Source organism: Parasteatoda tepidariorum, chromosome 3 (genome assembly GCF_982258835.1).
Source record: "Parasteatoda tepidariorum strain Cologne lab strain chromosome 3, Ptep-v5.0, whole genome shotgun sequence".
Lineage (NCBI taxonomy): Eukaryota > Metazoa > Arthropoda > Arachnida > Araneae > Theridiidae > Parasteatoda > Parasteatoda tepidariorum.
Genome location: NC_141757.1, coordinates 27,154,164 through 27,181,749, shown reverse-complemented (window position 1 = coordinate 27,181,749; position 27,586 = coordinate 27,154,164). Strand labels below are relative to the sequence as shown.

Below are 27,586 nucleotides of genomic sequence, written 5' to 3'. Positions count from 1 at the left end.
TCATCTTTTCTTTCTAGATGCGTCAAGATAATAATGCATCCTATAAAGAGGTTTGCATAGACATTTATAGAAGATGCAGATTTTTAATTAGTGAAATCCGACCTGCAATGAGTTATGAAGTTCTTGCTGTTTCTAAGTTTAAAAATTATTCTGTTGGGATAAAGTGGAAACAAATAGTTCATTCCCTAATTAAGAATCGAAGGCGATCAAAAAGTGAGTTTGTGAACTTTCTTTAGTTTGTGTTCTGGTAAGTTAACACAAATAAATTTTGGAAATAAATTTTTTTTTTAATCTCTTTATTACAGTTACCAAAGAAGCATCTGACAGTGTTAATCATTTCTTAGAAAAACTAGAAAGCAAATTCAAGCAGGTCAATGAATTACATTCTAAAGTGAGTTTCTTTTTATTAAACTACAATATTGTCTTAAAATCAAATGATCTGTACTCCTTATTTTATTGTAATTTCAAATAGGTCTTGAATTTTGTCTTCAGTTTCTTATATCAATATTTATTATTTCATAACGTTATTATTATTCTAATATAGTTAAATAGTAGCTGGAGCTACAAAATTATACTTATACAAATTATAATTAGATTTATACTTTATTCTAACTTAATTTTCTACTACATTAACTTCCAGCTGTTTTATTTTTTTAAAATTTTATTATGGATCATGCTTTTATTCCGAAATTAACTTCAATCTATAAATACTTTTTGAGATAATATTTTTATATTAAAAGAATCCTTCATCTTTATTTTTGAAATTCAAATGTAAGGAATTGTCTTTGAATCTGTATGATTATTTAAATTTTTCACTTAATTAATGTGTTGATTATTATATTGCTTTGTTATAGTTTTTGTTAATTCAAAATTATTTAATTAATTTTGTTTAGTCATGCATTATTTCAGCATCAAATGAAATGAAATATTAGGAATTATGTAATATTGCTCAATCAATTATGCATTTAAACAAATTCATATGATTTTCATTCATAAGCTTGCTTTTTGCTTAGATTCATAAAAGAATTTTAATGCTCTATAAAGATAATTTTTTATTTATTTATTTATTAAATATTCTTTCTATTCTAGAATTATCTGTTTGGAAATTTTATTTTCCATCACATTTTTATGTGTTTATTTCTCATGTAAACAATTTTAGCGATTTTAGGAGGAGAGAATAGGGAATTTACAATTCAATCATAAGATTAAATTCAATTTATTCTGATGTCCTGAAAATTGTTTTCTAAGGATAGAAACATAATTCTTTTTTTTTTTTTACATTTTTTTTCTTTTTTAAATTTTAGGGACTTTCTTGTTCCAACAATATGGACCGAATTGAAAAACTTGCAAATGAACTAGTTGATTTTCTTTTTGATAATACTATTGATCTAAAAGAATTAAGGTCTGCTCTTTATTCACAGGTAAGAAATTATACCCTTCTTCCTAAACTAGAATGTTTGATTAAAAAAAATTTCTAAAAGAAATATCAAAAGCTTTTTTTTAAACTCTTTTTAACATAATTAAATTATTTTATTTATCAAATGTTAAATCAATATCAAATTTGAAGTCTTTGGAATGTTATACTTGATAAGTGCTTCCTCAATTATCAACTGTTAAAAAAATTTGACTATCCAATTGTCATAAAATTATATGCATTATTGCAAAATATTTATTTCATAGTTTCTTTGATTAAATTAGGTAAAATTTGAGCAATTAATAAATTTGTCTTGGCAGAAAATGCAAATTACTGCATATATTTATGCATATTTTGTAATTCTTTAAAATTTTTCTGATAATTTAAATTATGAAAAATAATTGTAAATATTACCATTAAAAAGTTACAATTTAGAGTTAGAAGTTGGGAGATTCTATCTTAATGTTTTATTTTAATTATAAATTTTATGCTATTAATTAATTATTTTAGGTATGCTTTCATAGATTAATTAATTATTTTAGGTATGCTAATAAAATTTTGATAAGAAGCAATGGGAGAGCAATATTCAATAGTTTTTTTAATTTTAATAATAATTTTTTGTTTTGAGAACTATATATTTTTTTAACTATGCCACATTAGTGTCTACTTAGAATTCTCTCAAAAATGAAATCTTGACTATGTCTGGCATTTTGTAGCAAATCTAAAAGCACAGTGTATATTTTATTATGTCTTTTGTTTTCTTGATTTTAAAATTCAAAAATATCATAGTATGTTCTTGATATCTCAAATCTTTGAAGACTAAAATGGAACTCTTGATTAAAAAAAAAAAAGAATCTTTCTGTATAGTCTATGCATCTTGTCTCCTTTATGATATTTTTCATAGAAAATGAAGTGTTGGTAGACAACACCAGATTATAACATTCAACTCAATCATTGTAAATAAATAAAAAATTATAGTTGGGCAGCATACAATTGGAACTATTCAAAGTATGTAAAAATTTTAATGTGCATGTGAAGGAGAATAAGTAGGTTTGAAAGATGGAATTTTTATTTGTGTTTTAATACTTACAATTTCTTTCTTATATATTTTATTTTCGTTTTCTAGATTAAAAGAGCTAAAGTTCGTCAAGAAGGTTTCAAGTCATTATTTTTCTTATTGAAAGATGATAATCAAACTGCTTCCATGAAGTATTCTCTATTAAGTGGATTGTTGGAACTCAATGTTATTGGCTTTGAAAAAAGGTCAGCATAATTGTAATTTTTCTTGTTAGTTAATTGAACTAAAATTATTATTATTACATAATGTTATAAATTTTGTATTAGTGCAGCAAAATTCAGATTTAAGATTGAAAAGTAACTCTAGAGATAAATGTGGTTGATGAGAATATCATGACGAAATTCTACTTGCAATAATTTCGGGAAGAAATAAGTTAGCTAAGCTGTGTTATGTAGCTTAGCTGAAGTAAAGTTTTTGTCCAAGAAGAGGAAACTAGCAAAAGCACAAGAAAGGCATTAACACGCATTAAAGCAATTAGAAAATCAAGAGGTATATGCATTAAAATCCATATTGACTTCTTGAAACAAGTAATGCAATACATTTGAAAACTACAGATTTTTCATAATTCCGATGTAAATTTACCTCTTACAGCAAACAACCCTTAAATGCATCAAACAGAAAAGTTTGATTTTGATTACTTAATGGAGTTTTATTGTAATCTAAAAAAGAAACGCTAAATTGTGTTAATTTAAACCTAACTGCCTTTTAGATCATATTTCCTTTTGCATCATGTATGGATTAGGTGTTTTCTCACTTGCAAAGAGAAATTTAAGATAGCTAGCTGTAGCTCTCGATTGTCTGACAAATCTAGAAGCAGTGTGTATATTTTGTAGTGTTCCTTGTCTTGATTTTAAATTTAATGAAAATGCTAGTAGGACGTTGATATCTTGAATCTTATCCGGGAGTGGATTCAGAAGCAATAAATATGCAACAATCGATGAAAAGATAGGAAATGGCAGTTTTTTTTTGTAGTATAGTTTTTCTGAAAAGAAGCAGAATAAATATTGAAATAACTTGACGGTGTGTGAATACACAACAGAACATAAAACTTGAACTTGTTCATCTACAGTTTGAGAATCAGTCTGATATTATCCTGATATCCTCTTCAAGTATATAAGAACATGTGGTATTATATAAGTAATTTATTTTAATTCAGAAATCTTAATCCTTATTATCATTCTTTATAGAAAATTTTTCACTTCATTGCCTTTTGCCATTTTGTTGCTATGATTCAGCATGTCCTTTTTGGGCCATTAAACCCCACATTCAATAAATATATTAATTAAAATACAATTTATTTATTTTAATTAAATTTGCTAGTTTGTTTTCAGATAACTACTTGACAATCTTGAACATTATTGAAATTTTCTACTGCTAAAAACTGATAAGAAATTGGGGCTTCTTGCACTTGGAAAAATTGTGGAAAAATTATAATTCATGTTTTTCTGTGATGTGTAAAACAACTTAGCTATTTTAGGTACTATTACATAAAATTGTTGAGGTAGTTCTTATTCACCTTCTGTCATTATGTGAGGGTTTACTATATAAATTATCAAAACAAATGGGCTGATAATCTTGTAAAAGAGGACTGAAGTGCCCTAGAGCCCTTGGTTTAGGGTACTTCAGTCCTCCTTGTCATTTTGGAGGACGACAAGAGTCCATCATTTAGGAGCCGACTTGTCCGTCATTTTGAAACAAAGGCATTTCTACCCATGCAAAAAAGCTACAAGCTTTAACAACTTATTGCTGCAAGCAATGCGATCCTCAACTAGGATAATCAGTAAAGAAAAGTGTATTTGTGTACTACATTGTTTTTTTGGGAACTTTTTTTTATACTTTTGCAAAATTTATTGTTGGTTGAAAGTTTTAAATTAAAAATTGTGTATGTGCCACATGTAGCCACATTACTTCAATCTTTTTTAACAATGATTTCAAAGAAAATTTGGCTCTAAATTTTATGTTTCTGTTAGAGCTGGGTTTTTCCAATTTCTTTCCAAATTTGTTTTGTTTGTAACAAAATTAAAATAGAAAAAAAAGATGTTTTGGTCCGAAATATTTTTTAAGTGTGTTTTTGTGATCAAAATAATTAAATTTATAATGCAGTATTCTAAATGTAAGTTCTACATTCATGAGAAGTAATAAATTTAGTTTCAAAATCAAGATTTATTTTGAAATGAGTGTTTTCAATTAAATTAAATTTTTTTTTAAAAAATGAAAAAGAAAGATGAATTAAGATTTTTACCTATTATTAAATAGAAACTAGAGTTTTATGATTTTTTTAATTTTTTAAATAAACATCATACTCTATGACATTTATTTATTAACTTTTTGCTGATTATGAACTAAAACTATTTTTATGAGCTACCCTTTCTATCATCTGATTTTTTTATGTCGACGCATATTATTGTTTAGTAATGCACTATAATTTTACTTTAAACATTGCAGCACATAGACAAATTGACGTTTAGACATGCGTATTTGTCTAGAGTAATAATGCAGCAGTATTTGTTTAAATCGTCCATTGCACGAACTTTGGCTTGAAGCCAGTTTACTGCTTAAGATTTCAAAATTAATTTGTATGCCTCAAATCCTTCTGCTCAAAGTGCTATAAGCTGGAGTAGGATAACCAGAGTTTTTTAAATACTCATAACCATGATTTCCCAAAGCAAATCGTAGTTTTAAGTACTTAATTGACTTTTATTTATATCAATTAGCTACAGAATGAGGATTCTCTCTTAAGACTGCTATTTGTTGAAGTGTAAGAAAAGAATGCATTTTCTTTTTCAAAGATGTTATTTGTGACTGCAACTCTAGGTTTTCGCATTTCAAATTAAAAAATTTTTCTAGCAAAACCTAAGGATCTTGAACAATTTGAATCTCGGTTTCAAACTATGTAAAGAAAAGAAAATATACCATGAGTATATAATATGAGTATATACAAAATTTTAAAAATATTTGGGATACTTTTTATTTTTTATGTTCATGCTTAAATTAAATCACATAAACTTTTTAAACAAACTCCCATAAACTTTTCTACTACAGAAATTAATCATTTCAGCAATTTAACACAGTTTAGAAGGAAAAAAACTTTAATAGATCCAAAAATATATGAAATATTGCGTATTAAGTAGATTTCTTGAGATAAATGTAAATAAACCATTTGAAATTTAGGCAATAAATAATTTAAAAAAAAGTTAAATGAGCCAGGAATTAAAAACTAACTACCTGACATATTAGTAAAATAAAAAGGAATACTATAAGGAACAGGAAATAATTTATTTTTATCAGAAGAAAACACTTAAAAGTGAGTGCAAATTTCAGTGATAAGTAAATAAAAAGATGTGACAACAACTTTAAAAATATTGTGAATTCTTAAGTTTGTTAGGAACCGATTGATCTCATTTCTTTATATTTTCTGATAACATTCAGGTAAACAAATGATAAAGAAGTTATCCGAGTTTGCAAACTTTTTTTTCTAATAAAATGTCTTACAAATAATCAAAAAAAAAATTTTTAAATTTTACTTTTAAATAAATCTTTATACAAAAATTTAGGCAATAAATTTAGGCAATAAATAATTTAAAAAAAAGTTAAATGAGCCAGGAATAAAAAACTAACTACCTGACATATTAGTAAAATAAAAAGGAATACTATAAGGAACAGGAAATAATTTATTTTTATCAGAAGAAAACACTTAAAAGTGAGTGCAAATTTCAGTGATAAGTAAATAAAAAGATGTGACAACAACTTTAAAAATATTGTGAATTCTTAAGTTTGTTAGGAACCGATTGATCTCATTTCTTTATATTTTCTGATAACATTCAGGTAAACAAATGATAAAGAAGTTATCCGAGTTTGCAAACTTTTTTTTCTAATAAAATGTCTTACAAATAATCAAAAAAAAAATTTTTAAATTTTACTTTTAAATAAATCTTTATACGAGTCTTTTTGTTCACTTCCTACTTTATTGTTTAATTATCTATGTATTTTCTTCCTAGTCACCCTATACCTCATTGCTTGGAAAACCTTAACTGTATATCTCCATATTATAAAGCTGTTCTTCAATCCCAACAAAGTGAATTTTTGTCGTGGGTCATAATCAGTCTACGATCTTGTGTTTTCCAAATGGAAATGCTAAATTCTCAATTGTCATCGAAGGAAAAGAAGAACCAAGAGAAAGCTGGTGCAAAACATCAAACTTCAATTTTAAACCAAATTAAAGAGATAAATGATAAAAGCATAGACTCAAATCTTTCACCTTTAATTCGTTTCATATCTATTTATATTTCTGTCCTGTTTGGAAATCTTTCTTCTTTACAAGTTGGACTCATATCAAGTTCTGGTGTATTTGCACTTGTTCAAACTCTTCTTCGTATCATAGGTAAATATTAGAATTTTATTATATTTTTTAAAATTTAAAATATATGTATTTTTTTGAATAAAGCATTGTTTTTGTGTATTGTAACAAGTTACAATATATATAAAAAGAAAATTTAAGTTGTTACAATATAAAATTGTAAAAAAATTGTTTTAATCTCTTAACAATGAAGTATTTTTCAGAAAAATTTTGAAATGAAAAATAACATAACTTTTGCAATTTGATAAATTGCTTGAAATGATAATATTAAGTATAAATTAAATGCAGTATATGTACTTAATTTTTCTCAAAAACAATTTTTAATCCCTCACTATTTCTAATTTTGATAGTGAAAATAACTCTATGTAATTTTTATTATTTAATTCACAGTTAGAAATTAAACTGAAAAAATTTAATTATTTACTTTTCTTTTAATTTTTTAGACTAAAAAATTCAAATTGTCATTATTTAATTTTGTAATAATATGCTAGTATCTAAAATGAAATAATATGCCCTTACAAAATTTAGTATTTTATAATAAAAGTAGAAAGGGTTTGACAAAATTTTGCTGTTCTTTCGGCCTATTTTATTATTCTTAATAATTTTGTCTGTTTTTTTTTCTTTCTTTTTTAAGGTCCAACAGTGAGTGCTGAACAAACAAAAGGAAGCATCAAACAATTCATTATTCTGGAAGAAATCTATGACAAAAATCCTCTTCAAGCTCCTTTAAGAGGACCTGAATTAGCTGCTGTCATGAAGGTTGGAACTCGAGTTGTTAAAGGAGACGACTGGCAGTGGGATAATCAAGTGATCTATCTTTTATCTTTTAATAACACAAATGTCGTTATCTTATTTGCATAGTGTAATGAAAACAATAATAATTTATCTTAACTATAAAAAGGCCAAATTCAGCAAATTATGTATATTTACAAAATAAGAAAAAAACGAAGACTGAACACATTTTTTTCTTTAATAATGTAGTTAAACCTCAAATATGTAAATCCTCTTGTGATTTCTTTTAATGTAAACTAGATTTCAGTTCCTTCATATATTTTAAAATTAGCTATGTTTTTATGAGCAAGGACAATCAAAGTGGGATATGACTGGAGCAAATTGAAAAGGAAACGAGAGTTTAGTACCTAAAAATTAAATTAAATGCAAAAAAATTAGACTTCAGGCAACTTTTTAAGTGTTCCTGATAATCTATTCCTAATTTGTGTTTATATGGTAACCAATTACTATTTGTAGAAAGAACAACAAAATACACACTTTATTTTTAAAAAAATTTATAAGCTGATGTGTATTTTAAGTCTTAGTTTTTTTTAAAAACACAATTTATAAAAAGTTGGATTCTCATTGACCCTCTTAGTACCTGGGGGCCCCTGAGCGCTGCTGGGTTGTGCCTGTGCATCAATAAATGCCACAGAAAATTTATTTCAACTTTGAAAGACAAAGGACTGATGATTTCCACTTTTGTTTTAATGCGAATAGGTATTTTGAAAAATTTATCTAATCATTTGCTATGGTAATGACATTCTTAAACTGATAATGTGAACTATTTTTCATGATTTTTTAATATAAATTAAATTTAAAGATACCTGTTTTGAAGCATTTTAAAATCTTCTTTAATCACATTGTGAGCCTTTTTGTTAACAATAACAAGCATCACTTCTATCCTCCCATGTATTTCATGTAATATGTGAACCAAGACTGTGAAATTGGAGCAGGGAGTTTGGAACAATTTTTTGAACCCTGACTCCAGTTAAAATAAGGTCCTAATGTCAATGTTTACCAGATCAATAAGTCTTTCATCTATTAAATGTTCAGACAGATATTTATAATTATTTAAACAAAAATTTTACTCAAATAAATATGACAATTATTTAAATTGTTACTGATCGCAGAATTAATTTCATTTTATTTGCACATTTATGAGCCTATATCGGTTTGAATTATTAGAAAATTGATTATTATAAATTATTATTTCACACTTTCCTAGGATTAGTGAACATTTTAATAGGATATTAATCAAAATCCAGCTCTTTGTCAATATAGTCTCAGATCTTGAGTCTAAGTCGTACATTTTTTCCCTCCATCTATACAGCTCTGAATTGAACTGTCCCTTTTAAACACATGTATGTTTTGTTTATTTTTTAATCATTGAATGATAATTCCATTCATTCTAATTAGGATGGACCTCCCCCGGGTATTGGTACTGTGATTGGAGAACTGGGAGATGATGGCTGGATCAGAGTGCAATGGGATACTGGCACAACCAATTCTTACAGAATGGGAAAAGAAGGAAAATTTGATCTGAAATTGGCTGATTCTCCTCCTCCTTCTCAAGAGGAAACAAAACCCCTCTCTATTGAAGGAGATGGTAATGCATGCAATATTTATTCCTTTCTGCCTTCTAAACAAATTTATTTTCTATGAAAAAAAAATTTGAAGAGAACAAAAATTATTGTTAGTAATTTTCTAGTATTTTTTATTCATAGCATTAACTGGAGATGTCTGTGATCTAACATTGTGCTCTCGAGCTTTTTTATTCGTTTTTTATATGATTTGCAGTACAGAGCAAAAGTTTTTCTTTCTTATAGTTTTGTAATCAAATCTTTTTAACTTAAAATTTATATTTGTATTATCTACCTTTACACTGACTTGTTACGTAGGCCAATATGTACAAAAAATATATTAATTAATTAAAGCACAATATTTGACTTGAATTGAAGGGGAGGAAACTCTATTTCCATGCAGAAAAGATTATTTCTTAAGTATGGATTCCATACAAAGTACATTTTTGTGCATATTAAATTATATGTCATATACATGTATTAAATATAATTTTAAATACTGTAATGACTTGGAATGAAGATTGGAAATGAATTGAAAATATAGACTCTCATGTAATAGAAACAATCTGTTATACCAATTTAGTCAACAAGTTTTTAATCTATTGATTTATAATATGTCAGGGAGACAAATTCTTAAGTGGTTGTATAATTGGGTCTAACGTGTCGTGTGTAGGAACTTGTAAAGAGAGAAATTTTTCAATTTTACTTATGAATAAGGAGTTGATGTTTCAGTGCATTTTTGGATTTTAGGTCTGTAGAGATTAATAGTAAAGTACTTCATAATGGAATTGTTTATATGCGTTGTTAGGGATAAGTAAAGGAAGAGAAGAAAGTTGATAGAAGGTGCACATACAGATAAAGATATGGAAAAACTGGAGTATGAAACTAAGCCACGCTAAACACAGAAATAACTGAAATAGGGAATTACATTTTAATGTACTTAAAAATAATGTTGATGTTCGATCCAAATAATGATCATATTAATCTTCATTTTGCCTTATTTGTAAAACAAACATTAATGTTCAAATTCTTTATTTATTGGAACTTTTACTGAAATACTCAATTAATAGCAAGGAACGCTCTTTGGTGCCTAAGATCTTTTCTTGTTTCATTTAAATTTGAACGTATTTTAATTTATAGTTAGAAAAGTTTATATGTCTGTGCTCTGAACTTTTTGCTTTAAAATATGTTCTTTTACATGAAAGGATAAACGTCTTTTATTTATCAGTGCATGAATTGTTGCATTTCACGTGCATAAATATACTTTCCTTTTAGTTTGTCGAACCTGCTCTTGCCCACCTACTGCAATTCTAAAGAACCTTTGTATTCTGCTTTCAAAATACATTTCTGCCCACCTGAGTCTTTATGCTGATCAAGTACCAAAGTTTTGCCTAAATTCTCTATCTGGTCTTCTGAAAGAGATTTTAAACTCTATTTATGATGATAACAACCAAGGTAAAAAAAGTTTGCAAACAGAAGTTGATTTTAATAAGTAGCATTTTCTACAAAATAAAATAGTATGTTCTGTCTTAGAGTAACTTGGCTTTTCTCCCTTTAAATTCATTAATTATTCATTGAGGATCCCGTGTCATTTCGCCCGTTCCCTGCTTTTTGAAAACCCAGCACTGTAAATTCGGAGTAAATAGTCCCGAGTTTAACGGGTTCGTTGATACAAGGCCCCATTAAAATTTACTAATTAGACATTACATAAGGCGAAAAATCTCAATAATGTTCTATACTCGATTTGCACCAAAGTTAAAATTTAAACCAATTAGTGAAACCTGTGAAGAATTAATTGCATATTTACTGTATAATTTCCTTTAATATAAACTTAAAGGGCTTCGTCACTCTTAGTTTCTGAAATAATTATTTTTAAGAGTTGTTTGGAAAGATATCTCAAAGTTTTAAAATGTTTAAGAGCAAATATTTAAGCCAAGTCGTAAGAGCAAAAAATATATTTAAATGCCCGAATGATAAGATTTTACGCAGACCCACACGGTTCATTATGTACTTCCAGAAAACTTCAAAACCTTCTCTAAACTGCATTTTTCAAGTTTATCAAAATCACAACTTGTTGGATTTTCAACAATTAACTTAAAATTTGAACTCCATCTTCAAATGCTTTACTGAATTAAGTCAGATTGGTTCATTTCATTGCACAGCAATTTTATAAGCAATTTTCCAGAGTTTCTTTTGGGAATGAAGTTTGTATTTAAAGAAATGATTTTTGGTGTAAATAATATGGTGCAAAACTATTCTGATTTTTGAAAAATTCAAAGAAAAAAAAATTATAAATTCTGCATATTTTTGTACATAATATTTGAAATATAACTGTTTTCTATTTTAACTTAAAAATTCTGGTGTGCACACTTGAAAAAAACTCGACCTTATTGTGCAACCACATTTTGGTTTTATATTTATTGCTTTAGAATAATGAAATCTTACACTTCACTTGTTGTACAAATAAAGAAACATTTTAAAAATTTTGGTTTATTCCATTGCCTTGCTAAAATAAAATTATCTTAATATGGTTATTCTTTTCTAACTCTAGAATGGCCTAATACTTTGAGCACTTTCATTTTTACTATATTTTTCCTTCTTGCAGGTCAAAGAAATATGTCATATTCTCTTTCAATGGAGCAACATAAAACATGGGCTTCTTTGAATTTTATCCAAGCAATAGCTTGCACTTCTGATATGTGCAATGCATTGAGTACACAAGCTTGGATTAATTTGTTAATGAAAATTATATCTGATCCTCAGCTTTTGACAGGAGAATTGATGATATCTAAGGTAATATTTATGGGTGTTTTCCCTTTTCTTATTTATTCTAAATTAAGCAGAATGATTTTTAAAAAGTGAATTGTTGTGCTAATCATAATGTGAGTTTTCTTGGTTTGTGCTTTAGTAAAATAGAAGTTTCTAAATCCAAATGTAGCATTTTTTTAAAAGCACTGTATTTTAAGATGATTATTTTTTTATTGAAATCATCAACATTAAATTTGTTTATCCCATATTTTTACAACACTTTTTTTAAAAGTTGTTTTGTTTCTGAGTTTAGCTAAAAGTTACTAAGTTACATAAGTGAAGATAAAAGCCACATTCTTACTTGGTTAAATTTGCAGAAGGGAAATGATACCCTGCAAACCCTGAGGTACTGGAAGAGGGTGAACGAGGTTTGAGGCATATGCTATAGAAAAAACAGGGTTCCCATGGGTCAGGGAGAACAGGGAAAACCTGGAATTGTCAGGGAAATTTATTTCAACTCTAAAAATCAGGGAATAGTCAGGGAAATTTGCAATTTTCTTATGAAAACCTGGAAAATTCCTTCATTATTCCTGGAAAAAAACCAGTCTTAAAATTGTCTATAACAATACTCAGCTATTGAGATTCGAGTTAAATAATTCTAACATCTATTACAATTATTTATTGTAAAAATTTTACATTTTAGACATACTGAATTGCATCTTTCCTCTTATAATGATATATATTTTACACAAAAAATCTAATACTTGGATAACAAATAAAAAAATCCAAATTTTCTATTGAAAAATTTCGTAGTATAGATAAAATATGGTATGGATTTTCATTGAAATTTACCTGGAATACCTGGAAAAGTCAGGGAATTTTTTTTCTGAAATTGAGTGGGAACCCTGAAAAAATAACACTATGAGCTACAATAAAAATATGTTTTTTATTTACAAAACATTTTTTCATTTCATTTTGTAAATAATAATCCTTAACTAAACTCTGAATATAATTATTGCAAGATAGTGTTAGTATTTTCATTTCAATGTTGTAAGTGTATGCAATTAAAAAAATAATCTCAAGGAACTGTAAAGGTAAAATATTTCCTGATTGAAAACTTCATTCGCTTCAAAAATATTTAAATTAAAAAAAAAAAACAGTTGACATGTTTCAAGTTGCTCAAGAACAGGCGTCCATTTTCAAGGCTTGGCAGATATGAGTGAGACGAAACAAAAGTGATTTGAAATATTGCCCTCGAAAAATGGATAAATAAAAGGAAAAAAACAAAAGTGCATAAAAAATTTCTGATATGAATGCTTATTACTTTGTTAACGACATTAGTATGTTACGACCTTTCCGTCAAATAGAAACTGCATTTTAGATTTCTATCTCAGCCTCTGATTATTTTCTTGTTCTTTTTTCCCTCTCATTTCTCATATTTATTTTTCCATTTTTCACTGGCAACTTTTTTTTTATATTTCTAATCACCTCTATTTCTTCTCATTGACATCTGCCTGGTATTGAAAATGGATGCCTGTTTTTGAGTGCAATGACAAAATGACATATATTAGATGTTCTGTAATGAGCATTTTGAACTTAAAATTTAAATAACTTTAAAAAGTAAAATCTTTCTTTTTTAGATGCAGAGTTTAAGACTCTTCAAAAGAATAATCTGCTTTTGGTCAACTAGTTATTGCTATGACCGCTTCAATGAAATTGTGGAGTGGTTGTTTGATTTACTTGGAGATATACTTTTAAATACCTCTAAAGACATATCTCTTCATCCTAAAGGTAAAGTTCATCAAATAGACCACATGGGGCAAAGCATTGAAAGTTGTTTGAAAACACTTTTTGTTTGCCAACTCTTGCAACTAAGAAATTTTGGATATTATATAATTGAATCATGCACATTAACTAAAAAACACCAATTTCAGCAAAAAATATTTGCATATTGACATTTTGTATGAATTTAAAGTAGTACTCCAGAATTGTCAGATTGAAGATACTTTCAGTGTATTGACCAAGTAAAATGTTTTTCAATTAAGAACCTGCAGATGAAATTTATTAAATTGGAGATGAAATTCACAAAATATTACAAGTTACTAATAAAATGTTATCTGTATTGTTTTTTAATTTTTTTCTTTCAATTTCAATGCATCAAACCAATTTTTTATCACTTAATTGAAAAACAATGTGCAAATAACTTTTGGTAAACTTCGCATTTTCTTAAAGAAAAAAAAAACTTCTTTATTTACTAGTGTATGAAAAATAATTTAGTTCCAATAGTTGGTAAATGGACTTGAAAAATTTTACCATTTGTCTCGTGATCTAATACTATTTCATTATTATTTGGATGTTTAATGTCTTTAAAATGAAACATATTCTTTTGATTTGTCACATTTTATAAATCTTAAGACCTTTAATAAATATCTTCAATCAATTATTTTCTGACAGACAACTGTGACATGATTGTTGCTGCACTTCTTTTAAACTGCCTGAATCCACTTTAACTGCACCACAACAGACATTTTCACTAAGTTACTCCAAATGTTTTAATCCAAATTCAATTCATCTATCTGTGCTTCAATACAAACATTTTTAGTAAATGTTGCCGAATCTTCTCAATTGAAAAAATCCTTCAAAATTGTACTAGACTTGATCTAAAAAATGTATTTATTTTGCTGTGTATGTATATTGATAAGTAAAAAATAAAATATGTCTTTTATTTATGTAACATTATGCCATTCCTTACCATGCTACTGTGTATTTTTATTTAATTAGAACTTTAGTTGCATTATTCTTACCAACTGTAATTTTTATTTTAGTGTTTTTTTATGAATAGTAATCTAATCTTTATTTTAGTTTAGAGCTTTCTTTTATTTTATTGACTCCATTGTTGTATTTTTTAATGTGCTTGTAAATTGTGGTTATAAGTTTTTTTTTTATTAATTGATCATTTGATTCTTTTAGAAGTCCCTTGGAGAGGGAAATGGGAATTTCGTCCTAAAGTGTCATTAGTTGCATCTCATTGCAGTACATTAGCTGAAGAGATTATATCTCTCATTCGTCATCTTCAGTCACTTACTGCATGGAAAACTTTTATCATAAAATATTTATTAGATCACCTGGAATCACTGCCAGAAATGATATCACAATTGTTTGACTTTGTAAGTATTTCTCTGAATTAATTATCAAGGCATTGGAATTCATATTAAGGCATGTTTTTAATGTAATGAATATTTTTGTAATAAATGAAATATTTTTATAATGCTAGTTTAAAATTATAGTGGCTGTGTAAATTATGGTGCTTATAATTATTTGCTTAGTTTACTTTTTATTTTTGTTCAATTCAGTGTTAATTAAAAAATTTGAAGGAATGCAAGAAAATGTCTTCTACTTTTTAATTGATAATAGGACTTAATTTGCTAATTACTTAAATGAAAAAGTAGATAGCAAAAAAATTTAAATTATCTCTACAATTTGAACTATTTTTAAATAATATATGAAAACGGAGGTTAGTGAATTCAGATTCTATTATTCAAATTAATCTTTCGTTATTTTTTTAATATATATATATATAGGGCAATTCCATATGTGACGGAATGACATTTTGACTTGCAAAATAACAATTAATTGAAGTTTCTATGTATCTAATTTCAAATAATAAAAAAAATTCTCATGCATATCATTATTATTGGCATAATGCGCTTCATAAACTAAAAAAACAGGATTCTCTATCGTTTTCACTTTTAATTTTACGAACTTTTTATTTGCGTGACGGAATGACATTTTGGCAACCAGGCTTTTGGCATGCCGTTTAGAACTAGTAGCTTCTGCGAATTTTGCAGCTATTATTTTTCTGAACTATTTTATACTTTTAGTATAATGTGTAAGCAATGTAAAATGTGAATTTGGAAAATTAACCTCATGTTGGCTTGCAGTTATTAACATCTATTTGCTGTGACGGAATGACAAAAAGTTTAGTAGAAGAAAGCCTTCATTTTAAAAATGTTTTATTAATGTGTAAATGATAAACAGAATGTAACAGATAAACAGGATTAATATTTATATAAGAATTAGTAAAAATTTTAACAGTTTGAAAATTAGGTTGTCTCTGAAAAGGTTTTATATCTAACTTGCCAATGTCACATCTTATTTTCGTTCTCAGGAAATTTTTGCATTATTAAGACATGTGACCGAATGACGTAAAAGAAGTTACTTTTATTTCATATATTAAACTTAAAATGTTTAAATTCTGTTCTATATGCATATTTTAATCAAAATATTGCAATAGAAAGATACATTTCTTTCATTTTATAAGTATTTTTCAAGAAAACAATTTGAGCACAAATGTGAACAATTCACTTGTCAGCCATGTGATTACTTTAGAATGCTGCCAGATTCAAAAAATTTAAAATTATCAAAAATGAAACGGCAATATGTAGATGTTGGCTATTTTGGAACATATTTTTAAGATTAAAATATGCAATTCATAAAAAAAAATTTCACTTAAAAGTTGACACTTCTGTGGAATTGCCCTATATATATATATATATATATATATATATGTTTTTACAAAACTGCTTGGTATTTAGGAATAAAATTTACAATAATAATTTTACAACAACTCTGTGCAAAACATCCCTAATTTAAATGCAAAAAAAAAAGTAAATACTGTTTATGGATAATTATTTTTGATGATTTTTATTTTGTCTTTAGATTTTCTTGTTGTTAAGACAAATGAAAAAACAAACACATTTTGTACTTTTCCTCAATCTTTACTGTTTTTTTAAATCACATATATTAATTTTGTAAAGGTAAAATTTTTAATATTTGGTGAAGTCATATGCTTATTTATCTATAATTTTTGCCTTATTATTTGCATGATAAAAAAAATTACTCTGTTGATTTATATATATTTTTAGTTTCAAATTGTTATTTATTATTTAATATTTTTTTCAGAGTGGATCTTTGCATCCCAAGAAGTATGGTAGCTGCTTAGCTGTATTATCTGTTATTGGAGGTGTTGACATAAGAATACGCTTAGGTGGACAAGTACTCAGTTCTGATGGCTCAATAAATTCAGTAATTAGTATTTTCCCCAGAGGAAAACTTAATCTTCATTCCCCTTCTGGTAAAACACCAATGGAGGAATTTTTTCATCAAGTTTCTTTTGTAAGTTTTTATGAACTTTTGTATTAGTTTAAAATGTATGATTTATTTGAAATTATTTTTGTATGTTTAATACATGATAATTCTATTCCTTTTTTACTTTCAAAATAAATTTTTATGGCAGTTTAAGGTTTACGATTTATTTTCAATTATTATTTTATTATTATTTATTACAATTTATTTAAATTATTTTCATCACATTCACTTTTCAATTTATTGATTACATAATTAAAAAAAATTTATTGTTTCCTATTTATATTATTTCAAGTTTATAAAAATGCTTGGATTATTTTTTACTTTTTGAAGTTTAACATTTAAGCATTTCTGCAAAAATTTTTGAATAATTTTTTGTAATTTTTAAAAATAAAAATACAAAGTTTATTCAGTTGCTCAATTTAGACTTGTTTGAATATTCAATGGGTGAAAACTTTTTAAATTTTCAACAAAAAAACTTATCAAAACTTTATTTACTCTCATGGCTGGATCATATATTCATATCAGGGTTCCCGCGGCCTTGAAAAAACCTTGAAAAGTACTTTAATTTTGATTTTAAAGGGCCCCTAGAAGTACTTGAAAATGATATTAAATCCTTGAAAATTTCGAAATAACCTTGAAAAGTATCGAAAACTCAGGAAAACAGCAATAACTTCCCCGTCTTTCAGATGATGATACGTACTGTTTGATTTTAGGATTTTATGTATGTTTGGCCGATTTTAGGAATTTTAAATATTGGAAACGGCGCCAGATTCTGACAAAATCTAGATTCTTATTCAGGCGATTTTAATATCAATCATCGATCTTCCTATTAGACTTATTTAAAAATTATGTGTTGCAATTCGTTTTCGTGTGATTCAAAAATCGTACTTGCAATTCCCATTAAAGCAATTTAAAAATCTAATATCGCGATTAATACTTAAGCATTTTTTAAACTCCAATATCGCGATTAGTTTTTCCGCGAGTTTGAAATCCAATGTCGCTATTCGTATTCACGCATTTTGCGATATCAAACATCGATTTTCGTGTTTATACTTGATTTGAAAAACTACTGGTTGCAATTCATATTCACGTGACCATGTCAAGTGCGTATGATCGATGCTACTGAAAAAAAGTTAATTCAAGTATGAGTGGTTAATTAAAAAAGTCAAAGTGACCAAAATTGTTACTAAGAATCTATCAGAAGGTATTGAGGTGAAAGTTGGCAACTGTTTCAATTTAAAATGGTTGACCTGTAATAAATTTAAAATGATAATTAAGCCGCAACATCCAATAATTGATTAATTTTCTTAAATAGAAAAGTGGTCAAAATTTCAAAATTATATTTAAGAACAATTTAAATTTCACTGTCTAAATGCTTCTGCCACTTTAAATATTAAATAAAAGTCTCCCAGCAGAGTTGTTTTTAAATATCTAATTGATATCACAGTATTATATAGAACATTCCCCCCTACCCCGTCTTCTGCCCGAATCTTTGCTTATTCAGAGGTTGTATACCTAGCTTAAAATAATCCTTAATGCAAAATTCAAACCTGACGTTTTTATGCATCATGAATTTTATTCTCGACTTGATGCCAATCACCCTCATTTTTTTTTTTTTTTTTTATACTTAGATCACTTTCCGAAATCAAGAGAGCAATGGAAGTCTTATTTTTCAGTACTGCTATTATCGTCTAACATTTATCGTCAACTAACCATTATCGTCAAAACATTTTAGTTTAAAATGTTAAATTTTAGTCTATCTTTAATTAAAATTTAAGCCCTTGAGAATTTTATAATAAGTAAAAAGTCCTTGAAAAGTACTTGAATTTTATTTTTATAGTAGAGCATGAACCCTGCATATATGTTTCATATAATTTTAATCCTGGTCATATGGTGTGATTGTCTATCACTCCCTATCTTAACTTCCACGCTGGAGCAATAGGAATGTATGTAAGTGGATTCTTTAGTAAACTTTATATTAAACCAGTGATCTGCCTTGATTCATTAATCAAAGGTATGGGCTGTGCTCCAATCGACTGTGCTATTTAATCAACTATCCAAAAATGCCCTTATTTAATATTTTGAGATTTTGCTGACTAATTTAAAGACACTATTATTGTGGCAATTAACTTAAGGAATTGAAAGAAAAGTAAAAATCTTTGTAAACTCTGGCAAATGAATATCGAATAAAGTTTTTTTTTTTTGTCTGTTAAGTTAGAAAAGTATATAGAATGTGTGAGCTATAAATATTTTGATTCAAAAAAAATGCAACTAGCATTTTGAATGTTTGCATTGCTGTCCCTGCTTTGAATTTTACTACAAAGATATGAAAGTTAAGTTATAATTTTATAATGACTGTAATACTAAACTCTAGTTCAATAATTATATTTCCAAATAATAAACTTGCTAGTGGTGTATATATTTTTTTATAGTTTACTTTTTTTACAGTTACTTTTTTTACAAAATGATGCAACAGGTGTTTTAGTCATTTAAATAATTTATGTGACATTCTAGTGTTGAAATATTCAACCTAGTGAGAATAGTTACTTGTATGGTTACTGAGATACAATGTTATATATGACTCGCAGAAAATAGTAGATTTTTAATCTTTAGCCATAGAAAAAAGAAAGTTGCAATAAAATTAAGTTTAATTCCGGTATCATCTTTATCATTTTATTTACATATTCTAGATGCTAAATTTTAACCAACTGATTTTATATTCTCATTTATTGGTAAACTTAAATATACAGGACTTAAACTTAAAATGTTTTTAGCAGGAGATCATAGTTAAGCTTTAACTGCCTATAGAGAACACACGATAAATTCAATACACATGTAAACTCAAATATCAATAGAGGTAATAAAAATCTTTAACTTAATAGCTGTGTTACATATGGTGCACTTTTGCAGTGGCACAAATTGGCAAAATTGGGCAATTGTTTTTTCCTATCTACCGTTTCCGTTATAGGCGAAAACTAATTTTGCAATGTGACTTTTGCAACGGACTTGAACTTTTTACATGCATGACCTCCCCAAGGATAATTATACAAATTTTTGTGTATTTGATTATCTGGATTATATATTGTCTTTATTAATCTAGATAATTGGTATTCAACGGTCTAATATTAATTCTTTCATGGTTATTTTAGACTTCAGATTTTATTCTTTGGTGGTGAAAAATTTATCTTATGCAGTTGATATTTTATATGATACTTAGTTTTGTTATAGAATTAAGCACCTTCCATTTTTTAGAATTTGTTTTACACATAAAATAATTAGTAAAGACTTGTATACTTATAAAAGGTTTGGATAAATATTATTATTATTATTTAGCTATTTGATGTTATTTATTGTTGCTTTTCTCAGATATATATGTATTTTCATCTTTATTTTGTATTTCTTCCTTTTCATATTTACTATTAAATAGAATTTCCCTGAAATACAAATATAGTTTAAATGTTTGTAACTATATTGGTAGGTTCCATCTTCAAAGTTTCAGCTTGCTGATGAATTAGTATCAGACAAAATACTAGATGTTTGGGCTTTTCTTATTGGATTGGCCATTGATGAAAACTTTGAAATAAGAAGCAAAGGGAACTCTCTAACTTCTCCTTCTTCAAACAGTCCAAGTAAGTTTCCATAACGTATACATTACTGAACTTTTTTTGCAAAGAAAATAGCGTTGATCTATAAGATTATTTGAAATTTTTATGAACTTTTAAAGATTTTTTATATCAGTTTACTGGGTAAACATATAGACTAACATTTAAAATTTGATTTAAATAAAAAATTGCAGAAGCCTGTATATTTTTTTCGCTACAACATTTTTTCCGAATGAAATTGTTGAAATTTTCAACTTTCTAGACTTTGGAAGGAATTAAATTTCTGAACTTTATTATTATTTTATTCTCTTTAATCATAATTTATAATAAAGCATAACTATTTGTTGAACTGTCAATGTACACTTTTTTTAAAAAAAAAAAAAAAATAAAACTTTATATAATTTAAATGCAGATAATTTAAATCTTTTCTTTTTGTGCTAAATTGTTTTTCAAGCTTGTTTATCTTTTCATGGAGCTCATTAGTATTTTTAGACTTATTGTTTTTTTTTCTCATTCCCATGCCTATCTTTTTACTATTTTAAAAAGAAATAAAACTTTCAACCAAATATAAATCATGTTTATTTTTAAATTTTCCAGCACTTATTTTACTAAGCTTTCTTTTTTGTACCTCGAATACTTAATTTGTAATATATTTTTATTTCAGAATTAAATATTAACTATCTGCAACAACAGTATTTGCTTTTATATCTGATGAAAGCAGTGCGAGTTTTATTTGGAAATCAGCAATTTCTACACAAAGTGTTAATACGAACATGCAACTTGAAATCTCAATCTGATTTCTTGTTATCCACTATGTTTTCTTCCTCGATGAAAAGTTCAGGTGAGTCAAGTGATAACATGCTACTGTTGCATTGTCTAATGGCCGCTGCTAATCAACCGTCTCCATTGAAATCAACATTTTCAAAAGAAGAAATAGAGGTTAGTTTAGATCGCATTTTCTTATTTTATTAAAGCATCTTGCTTGTAAATGCTTAGCAGTTTCTGACAGTTGCTAGGCAATTATCTTTTTGTTTCCTTCACAGACAAAATGAAAAAAAAAAAAATTCCAAATTTTTTTTGCATTAACAGGGCGGCAGATTTTATATCCCTATTCTAGTGGGTATTGACGAAACATTGCATTGATGGAATTGCGAATGGGACTTCTTTATGTCCGGGATAACTCAGGGGATAGAGCATTTGCCTTCTAATGACATGAACCGGATTCGAGACCCAGCTATGGCTAATCGATATGAACTCAGCATCCAACTCGCACAAACCACAGTGCTGACGTAAAATATCCTCAGTGGTAGACAAATAATGGGTTAGAATATCCTTGCCGTCAGACTAAACGTAGGAGGTTTTTGTGGTTTTCCTCTCCATGAAAGGTAATACTGGTTAGTTCTATTATGAAGTCCTCTACTAAGGCAAGTTTCTCCCAATATTTGATTCAGAAGTTTCCTTGTCTTTGGGATTGGGTTCAGAATTACAAGGCTATGGAGTTGAGCATTAGAAGTTGTAAATCCAAAAAATTAGATTGGTTGTTCAATGACTTTTATAAAATAAAATAAAAGGGTTACAATATAAAGAGGAGAGCCGTGGTGGCTCAGAGGATAGAGTGCTCACCTTCCAATTCAGTGAACCGGGTTTGAATCCCAACAATGATTTGTCAATTCAAATTCTGCCCCTGACTTAAAATATCCTCAGTGGTAGACGGATCGTGGATTAGAATCCCTTTACCTTTAAACTAACCATGGGAGGTTTTTGTGGTTTTCCTCTTCATGTAATGCACATTCTGGTTAGTTTCATAGAAAAGTTTTTCACAAAGACGAATTTCTCCCAATGTTTGAATTAGGGATATATACTAAAGAACAGACTGCATATCAAATTATTTGATTTATAAATATTTATTTCTTTGAAAAAGGTTGACTTTTTTCTTTTTTTTTTACAGAATGGGGCATTGGCTGTATCTCAATATCTTATGGGAGTTACTTCTCTTAATTGCGTGTCTTTTATGAAAGAATCTCACATCACCACATCTACCAGCAGTGGCTGCAGTTGTCCCATAAACATAGAACCTAAGCACTCGCAATTTTTAATTCAACCATCAAACAAACTGCATGGGACTCACACAAAATCCGAGCCTAATGGCATGCAGATGTTTTATGACATGGGATTCACTAGGCGAACTGTACAGTCTGCATTCAGAGCACTTGGTCAGTAATTTTTTTTTTATGTATGATGAATGTTAATTGTATTTATGTCTGTTACTAATTATATCTTATGTACTGTATTTATTTCTAATAAATTTTTTACTCATTACTAACTAATTTTTTACTCATTTATTTCTGTACTATTTCGGAATGACTCATTCTTATTTTGTTTTGAGTGAAAAAAAATTTTTATTTTTTATATTTTTTTTAGTTGTTGGCAATTTTGTTTACTTGGGTTCTGTAATCAACAACAGGAACAATACCTCAATGGAAATACAAAGAAGAATTACTATAGCCAATAACTGTTTTAATGGAATTTGAAAATATATAAAATCTAATGTAATTCATAGAAAAGCAAAAGTTTTATTATATAAATCTCTTATAAGATCAATTTTAACATATGCTTGTGAAACCTGGGCCATATCTTGTATGGATGAGGCTATGTTGGGTACTTTTGAGAGAAAGGTCTTGAGAAGTATTTTTGGAGGAATTCAAGAAAATGGTGTGCGGCTCAGAAGATCAAATTTAGAGCTATATCACTCATATAATGAACCTAGCATTATTAACTTTATTAAACGACAAGGAATAAAATGGGCAGGCCACGTTATCAGAATGGACTAAGAGCATACCACAAAAAGAGTTTTCAATGCCAGACCAGTTGGCACACGAAAAAGAGGCAGGTTGAATTTGAGATGGATAGATGGCCTAGAGAAAGACCTTTTGGTCTTAAAAACAAAAAATTAGAAAACACTAGCAAAAAAAAAAAGGCTAGCCTGGAAAAAACTTCTTGAGAAGACCAAGGTCCACCCTGGGCTGTTGAGGCATTGATGATGATGAAATTTTTTTAGTTGAATTCGGTTTAAATCTTTAATTCTTAAAAAAAAATTTGAATGTTGTTTTTTGATTATTTTTTTTCTTCCATGCATTCTTGTTTAAATTTCTTTAAAGTAACTAAAAGAATATTTCTTTTTTTTTTTAATAATTTTTATTGAGAAGAAGATATTTGTACACAAGTTTAAGTAGAAAAATATTTTATTTCAATGTGATTTTTATTAGGCTCTAAAATTTTCAACTTTAGTCAGACATTTGTACTTGGGGATAAAAATAAATATTTTTTTAATTAAATTTGCCGAACATCTTCGGCATAATACATATTTTAAATATCTTTTCTTTGTATGAAGTAATTTTGCCTTCATTCAATACAATAGTACAATTGCAATAGTAAACAAACAAAATTTCAATAAATTATACATGCCACAAAAATATAGCTAATTCTCTTACATCTTTAAGTAATCATTAAACTATAATATTTCAAATGTTTATTTTATTATAAAATATTTTTTATATTATATTGTGTTTATAGGTATTTCAGAAGATGATGTTAACATTTCTCATAAAATAGAAGCTATAATTACCTGGTTGTTGGAACATGAAGCTTTATCTGCAGATTTATCTGATGATGATAGCTCAACATCCTTTGAAGCTTACTCTGATTCAGATTCTTTTACATGTGATGATGATGCTGATGTTGACCGTTATGTATGTATTTTAATATACTTGCATGTAACAATCACTTCAAATTTTGTACTATATCTTAAATTCTTTTAAAGTTTTCAATTTAATAAAATTCTGATTTTATTTTGAAATAGTTTGATATTTTCTGTTAATAAATTTTGCTAATTCAACAAGAACTATTAGTTCAAAATGTTTCAAGTAAATACAGGCTATCTGCATACCTGGAAAGTCATGAGAAATCATGGAAAGTCATGAATTTCGGTATTGAACAAAATTTGTCCAGAAATGTCATGATTTGAACTATTTTTAAAAAAAAAAATCATGGAAAGTCATGGATTTAAGTCGCCAAAAAATCTAATTTTTAAACTGGAATTCACCCCCCCCCCAATTTCATGGTGTTCCAAAAATCTGAATTTGTAACTAAATCCCCTCTCATAGTCATATTTTATTAAAATATAAAATATTTTTATCATGTTCTTTAAAAATTATGGTGTTTCAAAAAATTAGAGAAAAACATTTCTAGAGTGAATTATCTTTTAAACTACTGTGATTTCAGAATTTTTGTTATTACTTATTTTTATTTTATTTTATCAATTTAAAATTCTAGCTGAAGCAAGCCAGTCATATGCGAATTTTTTTTATTCCGAAATGTGAACAGAAAAATGAGGAAAAATGTATTTCTGATGAACACGAAAAGTATCTTTAGAATATAATTTGCAGAAAAAGAGAAAAAATAATTACTTGCTTTTATATTTTCTTTCAGCTATTTTGTTGCTTCAACTCTTTCTTTACTCTGTTTTTTAAATTTAAAATCTACAAATATGAAGATGCAGAGCATAACAGTTTTGGTTATATCTATCATTTCAATTGATGTCATTATAGTGCTTTTTTAAATTTTATTGTTGCATTTTTGTCGGAGTAAACGGTAACTTCGTTAAGTCAAGAAAAATTTTGGAATTAGCCATGGAAAGAATTAAATCTAAAATGTAGCAGATACTCTGTAAATAATCTGAACATTAAATGATATGCAAGATGATTAATTTTGAATTTTGTACTGAATGCTGCACTGTCTTATCTTTAGTTCTGGTTTTTCTTTCAGGATAGTGAATATTTGAGTAGAGAAAATTTTTCTAGTGATCAGGAATATTTGAGATACATGATGACTCACTTAAGATTAGGATTTTGGGTAAGATGCATACAAGACACTCCTGGACTCAGAGAAGGCGATGTTGGTGTTGTTATTGATGTAAGTTTTACTTCGGGTAAATGTTATTCAAATGCGATTTTGCATTATTATTTTTATTTTTGTTGTTCGATGCAATAAGTTATTTTAGTGTTATTAGTCAAATATTGCCATGGTTTAGGGGATTCTTAATTAACTTTTTATGACCTGATGCAATTTGAAAGTTCTTATTTTTTTTTAGTATAAGTAGCTCAACACATAAAAAGTGCTCGGAAAATTATTTTATTATGAACATTATTCTAAGAAATTTAAGATAATCCATGCAAACTTGAATATAATATTAAATTTAAGTTTTTTTTTACTGTTTGTAACAAACCAGCTAAGATATTTTTAATACTAAACTGATAGCTATAAGAAGAAAATTTTACTTAATTTAAACTTTATTTGAAATTATACACATATATTCACATATTGGGTTACATCAAACCCACACAGTTATGCGAGGACAGTCTTAAAGGGGTTAGACTTGATTAGAAAGATCACTTATCATTTCACTTATCATCACTTTAACATTTATCATCACTTATCATCACTTTAACATTTATCATTTTTTCATTTGGTGAGAAATACTGTAGGTATAAATGTGATAACTAGCCATATTTATATTTTAAAACTTTTTGCAATTATTTTTTTTGAAAGAAAATGGAGATTTTTTGCAGCACATTACAAAACCATTTTGATTAGTTACAGCAAGTTTTGATTTATTATACTATTCTTGAACTTACTTTTATTTAACTTGAATGAAAACATATAACTTTATTTCTGAGCCTTCAATGTGAATCAAAATGCTCATTTGGTTATTTTTTATTTTAAGACACATTAATTGAATTTCAACCTTTTCATACTAAAATTTTTTCTTGTATTTATCATTTTTGTAAACTGCAATGAGTCATAATTTTTTCAAGTTATTTTTTTATTAAATTATTTTAATCTAACATATAACTTCGTTCTTGTTTAAATCTAAAAAAATAATTTTTCTACAAAAAATTTAAAAGTTCTTACCTAAATTGTTTATTTATATAAGTATTCCCTACTTTTTATATCGTACAACTCTTTGAGTATGAAAAGTCTTGAATCTCTAAAATAATAAGATGTCTCTAAATATAATCTCCCTCTTTGCTATTTTGATTCTCTATTATAATTATCAATAAGCAATAAATCTCTATACTAAATAAAAAAGATAAAATTACATAGTACAATATTTTAATGTAAGTATATATATAGAAAATTTCTTTTGAAGCTTAATACATCTTCTCTTGTGCGTGTGGAATGGAAGCGCACTGCAAAGAAAACTTGGACAAAATGTTATGTGCTGGAGATTATCTCTTGTCGTTCAAATAAAAGCACAGCAGTCCCTTATCCCAGCATATTTGAAATTGGACAATTAGTTAAAGTAAAGGCCTCTGTTAGTGTACCATTTTTTGGATGGGGAAGTGTGACTCCAGATTCTGTTGGTGTTATTAGAGGTACAAATTAGATTATCATTGCTATAAATTTAAAATTACAGTGAAACCTCCAGGAAAGACCACCCCTGTGTAGCGACCTCCTATTTCTGATGACTTTTTGGAGGATTTTCTATAGAATTTAAGATAATCTTTAGGAGAAACCATTAAACCAATGACGGTTCTGCGCATAAAAAGTTGTATTTTAACTTGCAGTTTTCTCTGCATAGCTAAACCGGTTTTTCAATGTTATGAGATAGGAAAATAGTGTATTGAGAAGAAACATTCTCCCAATTTTGCCCATTTGCTAAACTGCCAGTGGGTTAAAAACCTCTTTCAGGGACCAGACAAATCTCCACACCAAATGTGGAAAAGGTCAAAAGAGGAATCACGAAAAAATATCGAAATAAAAATATTAACGAAACAAATAAGTAGATTCAAATGTATTCAAAATATTTTTGAGTGGCTTTTACTT

At 27.3% G+C, this 27,586-nt stretch overlaps 1 protein-coding gene across 1 annotated transcript in view; it reads left to right on the top strand.

Annotated features, from left to right (window-relative positions):
* The window catches only part of HERC2 (E3 ubiquitin-protein ligase HERC2), a 144,796-nt gene that overhangs the window by 58,236 nt on the left and 58,974 nt on the right, over positions 1-27,586 (top strand). The window contains exons 28-45 of the mRNA XM_087158997.1: positions 18-213; positions 306-391; positions 1,305-1,421; positions 2,541-2,677; positions 6,491-6,873; positions 7,484-7,656; positions 9,040-9,229; positions 10,479-10,658; positions 11,809-11,996; positions 13,592-13,742; positions 14,922-15,118; positions 16,914-17,126; positions 20,578-20,728; positions 21,366-21,640; positions 22,650-22,914; positions 24,275-24,450; positions 25,526-25,672; positions 26,910-27,135. Coding sequence (XP_087015123.1) covers positions 18-213; positions 306-391; positions 1,305-1,421; positions 2,541-2,677; positions 6,491-6,873; positions 7,484-7,656; positions 9,040-9,229; positions 10,479-10,658; positions 11,809-11,996; positions 13,592-13,742; positions 14,922-15,118; positions 16,914-17,126; positions 20,578-20,728; positions 21,366-21,640; positions 22,650-22,914; positions 24,275-24,450; positions 25,526-25,672; positions 26,910-27,135 — 3,451 coding nt within the window. The remainder of the gene's footprint in view (positions 1-17; positions 214-305; positions 392-1,304; positions 1,422-2,540; positions 2,678-6,490; positions 6,874-7,483; positions 7,657-9,039; positions 9,230-10,478; positions 10,659-11,808; positions 11,997-13,591; positions 13,743-14,921; positions 15,119-16,913; positions 17,127-20,577; positions 20,729-21,365; positions 21,641-22,649; positions 22,915-24,274; positions 24,451-25,525; positions 25,673-26,909; positions 27,136-27,586) is intronic.